The 9358-nt window shown below is 34.5% G+C and overlaps 1 protein-coding gene across 1 annotated transcript in view; it reads right to left on the bottom strand.

Annotated features, from left to right (window-relative positions):
• The window catches only part of LOC107698521 (potassium voltage-gated channel subfamily H member 3-like), a 100569-nt gene that overhangs the window by 35989 nt on the left and 55222 nt on the right, over positions 1 to 9358 (bottom strand). Inside the window, exon 2 of the mRNA XM_016499542.1 lies at positions 4097 to 4330. Coding sequence (XP_016355028.1) covers positions 4097 to 4330 — 234 coding nt within the window. The remainder of the gene's footprint in view (positions 1 to 4096; positions 4331 to 9358) is intronic.

Raw genomic sequence — 9358 nt, 5'->3', positions numbered from 1 at the left:
ACATACATACATCTATGTGCGTGTCTTTTTATATATATATATATATATATATATATATATATATATACTGTATAATTGAAAGTTTATAAATGTAATCTTTGGACAGATGAGCAGAACATATCTTGACTGCTGAGCACAGAACACACTGTTTGGTGTCTGTGTGTATTTGTGCACACATCCAGGTTCTACGACATTCTGCAGCTGCTCAAAATTATGCCAGAGCATCATACCACACCTCATTAAATCAAGACGGAGGGAAACAGAAAGAAAGAGGTAGAACATGCTTGGTTGGGTGTGTGTGTGGGTGTGGGTGTGTGTGTGTGTGTGTGTGTAAATCACCAAGCCCTTTCATTAGGCACAGCTTGAGTCAAGAGAAGTACATTTCAATAAGAAAAGAATAAATTTCATTGAACCAGTGATCAGAGACCATATAATACAATGAGCAATACATTCAAAACAAACCACTTAATAAGGTCTAAGAACAGCAACAAGCTAACATATGAATAAAGCATGTGCTGCTGACAATAGGTAAATACAATAAATTGATTTGTGCCACATGTGCTGGACAGCTAAAATCAACAATGAATGGTTAAACAGCCAATAGTTTGACTGCACAATGGATGCCAGGTTGTTATGATGATTATTGGCCAATAAGGGTCAGGTATATTTCTTAAACCTCACATAAGAGCTCTTTAATACACTAAATTAACTGCATTGTATCTCAAAGCAACTGTGTTTATTATTTATTGCAGTTCTAAATAATGGTTTTGAATTTAAACTGCCCAGTTTGCAATTAAATGGCCATTTTGACTGTGGGTGTACAGCAACAACAAAACACAACAGGGTTTCCACATTAAATGCAGCAGTTTCCTGTGAATTTCATGTAGGCCTATAGGAATTTCCAACTACCCAAAACCAGTGTTGGAGAAGCTACTTTGAAATTGTAGATTGCTGAGTTAGGCTAATTCAAGGCATTAATTTGAAAAACAAATGTGTTTTTAATTTCATAATTTGATCATATTTAAGTCAATAAAACCAGTGAGGGTTTTAAATGAATGAACAATCTAAGAGGGTGACAGTGGCCTATCTAATCTGAACAGTTACATTTAATGTTAAATAAAGCAAAACATGCATATTTACATAATCAAGTTTTAAGCACAGTACAGGGGCATTTGAATAAATGAATCGTTTAATATGTTAATTTACATGAACTGTTCGAACGAACCGATTTACTAAAATTAATCGGTCTTTCCAACGCTATATACAGTACTGAATGAGAGAGAACCATTCGGGACGAATCGATTCGCTAGAATGAATCGGACTTTAGTTTCCAGCGCTACATACAAATGAGAAAAAGAGCGAAAGAGGACCGTTTAAGTAAGTATTTTATTACTCACACAGTTCATGCAATGAAACAGCGATGTAGCGTTGGTCGAGCTATACTACTACGCGTTGTAAAATAAAAAGTTACTGGAAAAGCTGCACTAGTTTAAAAACAGCTGAACTGTCATGCTAATGAAAAACGCTTTCTAGCACTTGACGCATGCGCAAAACGCTAGACGGCGCTGGGAAATAATCGAGCTGGTACTGCTGATTTCAGGATTTATAGTAAAAAAAAGAAAAGTACTTTTACACCCAAAACCGATTAGATTGCTTCAAAAGTTATTCTTTACAGTTATTTCAGTACTATAAGATGTCTGAGTGTTCAAGCAATAATTGAATCTGCATTTGACAGTCTGTTAAGGCTCTTTATCTTACAGAGGACTGAGAGTAGTGTCCCAAATGATGCACTATACACTTATATACTATGTACTTATGTAGCCTACTATGTACTCAACTAGGCTATGTAGTGTATGACTTATATAAGGTTATTGTCATTCATAATCGGAGTATGATAGCCCCTCCCCCTTCGCTACGTAATGAAAGCTACGACAGTTGAGTGCATGAAGTGTCCAACATTCCACACTTCGTTTTTTTTTTGGTTATTTAAGTGCATTATCTGGGTATTTAAAGTGTACTTTTTCTTTTTGGAATTTTCAGTGAGAACAAATTACTCGCACTATTTACAGTATACTAACAAAATGTCATAGAATAATGCATAAGTACACGATTTGGGACGAACCTAGTGTTTCAATGCAACATGGCAGCCGTGCAACAGAGGGAATTTACAGCAGTCTTGCAACCATGATCTTTTATTCCCTTTGAACCATGTACAACCTCAACCTGAACCTGGAGGCCACGAGAGGTGTGTGCGATGTGTTTGGCAAGTGCCAATGTTCAGAAGTCCTTTGACTCATTGACAAAGTGGCAGGAGGGTTGTTGTGGCTGATGCACAGAGGCGACATGATGGAGGAAGCATTCAGAGTTCTGTCTGGGACTGCAGTGGCTTGTTCAGACAATCCACAATCAAACCTTACAAACTGGATAGAGTACACAAATAGCCTATTCTCTTTGATAAGACAACAAACAGCACCTGAGTATCTCTTACAAACCAGCCAAATGAATGAATTGGACTCTGAATTCGGGCTGCAGGGGGCACATTTTCTCTGATGCATGTTGCACGAATGGTAAATTGAAGTGAATCAGGTGAGAAATCGGCTGTCAACGCTGCTGTGTTTGGAGAATATTTTGCTCCAAATATCTGCCTAATTCTCTCCACCTGTTCTGGTGTATGATAGGTTTTGACAGAGAGGTCTACTCTGTATGTTCACAGCAATTCACAATGGTCTCCTGGTACACGGATGGAATTGTGTTCTCTTGACCGCAGGTGGGTAAAAACGTGGATGGCATTAACTATATGACACGCTGCGCTCTTTCTGTGTATCATGTTCAACATGGAACAAATCAAGCCATCAGAAATCACAGTCATCTCTGAGGCATTGTTTATTCAAGACTGGTTTAAAGGCATATTATGTTATTTTGGGGGAAATCAGTGAGGGAGAGAAAAGACAGACAGCTGCTCAATTATGATGTTTCTATGCTCAGCTGCTCCAGACACACGGTTAAGAACAAGGCAGGCATTTAAAGTCAATTTGTTCAAATATATATGTAGTCTGGACTGAAACTGTATTTGTTTGGTAATCTACTGTGTGGGAAGCTCATGATTACATTTAAAGTGAGCCATTATAGATGTTTTTTCTTTCAGATCTGTTTAATATAAGCTCAGGTTGCATTTATTCAATTTGTACATTTTATTATCCATAAAAATGCCAAGCACTCATATTCAAAATGTATAATCGTTAATCAATAAGTAAAAGAATAATGTATATTATATACTTACATTATCCCTCTTATTACACTGCTACTTACTAAATAAGTAAATGCACTTGAAATACCGATTTGAGGTTCAATTATTTTATTAGACTATGGGGGAAATCTGTAGCACAGCTATGTAGGAAATCATTTTCTTTACAGTCAATTATACATGATTTAACAGCAGAATCGACCAAACTATTCCAGAAAGCTGTATAATAATACAAATAATCCATTGTCTCAAGATAGGAAGAAAATCTTGGGTTGATTCAATTTTTAAAAGTATTTTTCTGTACATCGCTCGGTTCTTTTATTTTTATCCCTCCATCACCCCACTGTGTTAATTCATTTCATTATTGCCTGCAGCTATGCCTGCTTTATCACTCTAATCAATTCAGTACATACAAAATTAATTTCTGATTAATTGATTTTAGAGTTTGCTTTGATTTGGTGTCCTTATCCACAGCATAACTATTGTGATTTAATTGCTTTAACATTCTCTTTAATTAACTCCTCTACCTTTCGGAATGTAGGCATGTCACATTTAAGTCTTAATGCAACTCATTATTATTATTAACACTAATAATTGATAATTAAATTATTAATAATATAATTTATTATTAATCCAATTTTTTAAAAATTTTATAATATAGTTTTAATTATAAATAAATAACAGTTTATGGGGAATTAGCATAACATTCAGACATTTTGGGCAGTTTTGGAATGGACTAATCCTAATTTTGCATACTATTTAGGGTAGATATTATGGGAATTGGGATGAATCCCTGGTCATTTGGTTTTATTGCAGGAGACAAAGGCATTTAATTAACGATGTGACTCTTACCGCCTTTTTTATAGAAGACCAGCTCTGTCTTAAACTCCCGCCTTTCGTCCAGTGCACCCTGGATCTGTGCCATCAGCCTATCACTGGTCTCCGGCCCATACAGGAAATGGCACGCACAGCTCTTCTGCATCAGTTCCGCACGGGCATAACCAGTGAGTTCACAGAAGCCATCAGAACAATACACGATGGGATACAGAGACTGGACCTGCGCATTCCCCAGCACAAAGTTACTGTCTGTGAGAGAAAAACAACAAAGAGAAAGAGATAAAAGTCTGCTCATAAGAAATGCAACAAAGTTTCAACACTCAGTATATTCAACAAAAGCCCAGAATAAAAGAGTTATTGACTACAGAGCAGCTATTACATTTTTTTTTTTAGATGCAATGAAACAAAAATAATATGAGTTAACAGAAATCCCTTGTGTTAGCCATATTTTCTACAGCTCTGTTATCACACTCACCCCAGACTCACTTGAGGCCTGAACAATACACACATCCTCTCAACAATGCTTTAAGGTACCTTTAAACACTTTCCACAAGCCTAATGGGAATCTGTTTTGTCTGCTGCCCTCTGACCTTTTAATACATGCCTGAATGAATGTGATAGGACTGAAGAAAGTAGCCATTTAGATACACTGACGTTGTGATGAGCTTTCAATTAATACTTATTAAAAACATTTTGGTTTGCATTCTATGTAATGTTTTGCACTGTTTATAACTGCATTAAGTGAATGTATGTTTGGTGTATTTGTACACTCTATGTTTAATATTTCTGCTATTTTCCTCTGAATATCATGTATGAAGTAAGGCTATAGTATATCAAAGTTGTATACAGTAGCCCCCCAAAATATGAATGCATTAGAAAATACCAAGCCAAGTGGCACCTGTCAACAAATGCTGCTAGACATTTTCTCAGAGCTAACTTACCTTTTAAAGCAAAACATGTCCAAATACTTGTTTTCTTCATTTAAGCAGTATATCTTTTGTTTTATCTTTTTAAACTTAAAATGTATTCTTGAGAATTTTTCATCTTTCTCTTTGATTATTATTATTATTGCAATTAATACATTTTTGGAATAATTTTAAGAGCCACTGTGTAGTTAAAAAATTATAAATCAATACTGAATTACTTTGCATAACCGTTTTTTATAACAGTTTCCTACATTGGATGAAATTCAGTTTATCAACCTTGTTCATTTTATGAGATGTACAGGCTGCAGTGTTTTAAATCAAATTAATTTAGCAATTTGCAAGATTTTTTTTTTTAAAGCAGAAAAAGGCAAGCAGAGTCAAAATAACATGATTCAGATCTGAACGTGTGAATGACGAAACAAGCACTGAATCTAAAGCCCAGCATTATTCCACACGTTTCACTTGTAAACTCCGTACAAGCTCAAACACGCATTGACTTCAGACTGCACGTATTCTGAAGCATGGCTTTTCATCATCAAAAGAGAGAAAATAATAATTAAAAATGGCACATCATGCATCACAAAGAGAATGGAATGCACTGCCTTTATTCATCAGCAGTCATTAAATCATCTCTTAGGGCTACGAAGTCATAATCATATTCTCACCAATTGAATATGTATTGCTTCGAGCTGAGGTGCAAATATTGATCCATCGGCTGGTGGGCGCCCCTCTCCCTCTCTCTCTATGTGTTTAATATTTCACAGGGGTGTGAACGGGAGCAGATTTATCCATGACAGTGGTATTTAAAATGGAGCGGTGAGGTACAGGTTCATTTTCATGCTATAATAAAGTGGATGGAGCGGGAGAGAAAAGCTACTAATCACATCCTCAAGACAACAGCACAAAGAAGTCAACAGAACAGCTTTCAAGAAAGAAGACAGGGTGTGAAGAAAGGATGGAGAGGACATGAAAAGTGATGGTAGCAAATATGTCCTACAAGGACTTTGTTTTATTTATTTATTGTTACATTTTGGCAAAGAATCGAAAAGAACAATACTTTTAAATATAATTGTTCTGTATTTGTATGTAAAAAGTAAAAAAAAATAGTTTTAAATAAAAAAATATATAAAATAGGTAAATAATAAATAAATATATGTATATAAAATAATATATTAATTATGTGTGTGTGTAGTATATGTATTTGTATTATTATTACTATTATGTATTATCACTATTAATAATAATACATAATATTAATAATAATACAAATACCTACACACGTACAAATATATACAAACAGTACATACAAGGTTGTTACAAGGACTTTTGTATTGTAATTTTGTTACAATTACTTTAAAAATCTTATCTGTATTTTATGTCCCAGTCCAACAAAAGCATTTTCCATTCAGTTCTTTAGTTCTTCAACTTCTTCAGTATTTGGTGCAGATGTTTCATTGCTTTTTTTTATATTTTTTATGTTCACATTTACTTATTTATTTGGTGGGTAGCAGTCACTGACTATCAATACAAACAAAGGTGGAAATCAGTCGGCCTGGTATCACAGTAGATAAACTACATTTAAAATATTGAAATGTGTCTATTCGTTATGTGTTGTGTACATGAGCAGTGTTACGTATGCATTGTTGTAGTCAGTATATGTGATTGACTCATGTTTTCTCTGCTTTTCTCAGCTAAAGACCCTTATTTCCTACCTGGCTGCAACTTCCTGTTTATTCTCGTTACTCTGTAATGAATGATGCGAATCCCACTAACAACCACTTCCATATGAGTCTTAATAAATGTACCTGCCGTTGCTGTGATGAAACATTACCAATGTAAAATACAAGATGAGGGTGATTAATGCAGGTCCCCTCAGATGGACAAAACACTCTCACCTAGAGTGGTCTGCAAATCTCTCTGCAATTGAATAGAGAGATATATGACACAACAGATGGGGAAAATAAACAATAGACATCTTGTTTACGAGACAATCTGAAGATGTTGTTTACTTTTATTGTCAAATTTTAGATTTGAATGTTGCCAGAGATTATGTCACCATGGAACTTGACTAAACTGCATTAATCCATTACACATATCCCTCTTTTTTCTCTTGCTGACACATTAATCAAGTAATAGAAGAGAGGCTGGAATTAATGTTTTGACAATACATCTGATCGGTTTACTGTGTCTGTCTTTTTCCTCTTTCTTATTTTCTTTCCTACATATGTTTTTAATGAGATAACTTGACGCTGTACCACTAATCTGAACTATGAATTGGATACAACTTTTTCAATTATCTAATGCTTCAAACACTGCACTAATGGTTGTAAAGCTCTAATGCGTGTTCTTTTATGGCTAGACAAGATATTTTACCAAAGTTTATTGTTTAATGAGTTTGCTTTACAAATTACAAAAATATAAAGGGATTCATAATGTATAATAGTTCACTTGTTTTTATGGTTTAATCAGCTCAGTCAAAGTGCCTCAAGCAACAGAAAGAAAATCACATGTGAGATCTCTGTAATATGTCATTTGTTTCCTCTTTTTGAGATTATGTGGAGTGCAAATGGAGATTTTCCCTGAAGTCTCCTGATATATTTGCTATGATAGTCCAAAATTTGAGATTTCAACACAAACTCAAATACTTCATGTCAATAGGCCAATCATTTTAAACAAATACAGTTTTATGCATTTATTTTATGATATATTTTGTATGCCTATTTTCCAGCATAGGTTTAGCTCAGTTAACTATATAAAAACAAATATATTTAACACTTTTTCTGATGTAAGCAGGCCCCTAAGTGCTAATATTTTTCTGTATTTTTTCAGTCTTGTTTCTCATTTTTCTCTTGTTTGCCATAAACAACGGAATAAAAGTTAAGCTGACAATGTAACATGTTAATTGCTCTTACAGAAGCATTAGCATAACAGCTAGCAGATACTGCTGCTTGCTCTGTATGGTTTCACATAGACTAATTTTAATGATTATTTATCTCCGCTACCCTGCCTGTGGCTTTTTCTCCCTCATAGACTATTAATTTTACAAAATACATTTAATTCCCCTTGAATTTTAGATGAAATGCTTTACTTTGTCAACACATCTCAAAAGCTAGCCTACTGTGTATACAACTGGAGGCTTGGCCTGGGGGCTATGCTTAGGCAACTTTTAAAAAAAATTTTTATTTCAGGTAATAACAAGATTATATAAATTTTCACTTTTGAATAGCCAACTAGACTGGGGAGTCCCCGACCCTAACATGATGAAAGTTGCATTAATCTGTATGACAGGTTGCAAAAACCTGTAACAAGTAAAATGGGCAAGAATTTCAGAGCATGTAACTGAACTGCTTCTTCACGAGATGTGTTAATTTATGCATTTGACAGACAATTTTACATAAAGTGACTTACAGTGCATTCAAGGTTAACATTTTGCCAGTATGTGTGTTATGTGTGCACATATTCTTCAGTAATGAGCTCCTGTAACATGCATGGCTCTAGAAACATACAAACAAGTCTTGGGTTCAGTTCCCTGGGAATGCAGTGGATAAAGTGTGTTTCTTGAATTGTTTTGAATAAACGTGTCTGCTAAATTCATAGAAATATAAAAATATAGTTTGTGATTGTAATTGTCTGATAGTTAAGTGTCACCAAGTCACCATGCTTTCATTAAGCTAGTATGAAGCCTCAATTCATGATCTGAGGGGAGGAGTGATTGAGGAAGTCTTTAAAACCTAAAATTGTGCACTATTGCAATGCTTTTATAGTGAGCTTCATAAAAAGAACTGTTATGGAAGTCATGTATACTCAAGTTAAGATCATTCTTGTGCATTTATAAAAAGCAGTAATGTACCAAATTAGGATTTACCAATAACTTGTTTTATTTATGTCAAACTGATGATACAGGAATGTTAGGGACTATTTTGTCTTTCTTGGTCACTCGAAATAATGTAGTGCTTGAGCAGATTTAATTTTTTTATACTTTGAATGAGAATGAATTAGTATTTAAGATATACAGGTGCATCTCAATAAATTAGAATGTCATGGAAAAGTTCATTTATGTCAGTAATTCAACTCAAATTGTGAAACTCGTGTATTAAATATTCTATGCACACAGACTGAAGTAGTTTGAGTCTTTGGTTCTTTTAATTGTGATGATTTTGGCTCACATTTAACAAAAACCCACCAATTCACTATCTCAACAAATTAGAATACTTCATAAGACCAATAAAAAAAACATTTTTAGTGAATTGTTGGCCTTCTGGAAAGTATGTTAATTTACTGTACATGTACTCAATACTTGGTAGGGGCTCCTTTTGCTTTAATTACTGCCTCAATTCGGCGTGGCATGGAG

The sequence above is a fragment of the Sinocyclocheilus anshuiensis genome, unplaced genomic scaffold (assembly GCF_001515605.1).
Source record: "Sinocyclocheilus anshuiensis isolate Anshui unplaced genomic scaffold, SAMN03320099.WGS_v1.1 scaffold138, whole genome shotgun sequence".
NCBI classification, from domain to species: Eukaryota; Metazoa; Chordata; class Actinopteri; order Cypriniformes; family Cyprinidae; genus Sinocyclocheilus; species Sinocyclocheilus anshuiensis.
Note: the sequence above shows the minus strand (reverse complement) of the source record. Positions and strands in the feature narration are given on the sequence as shown.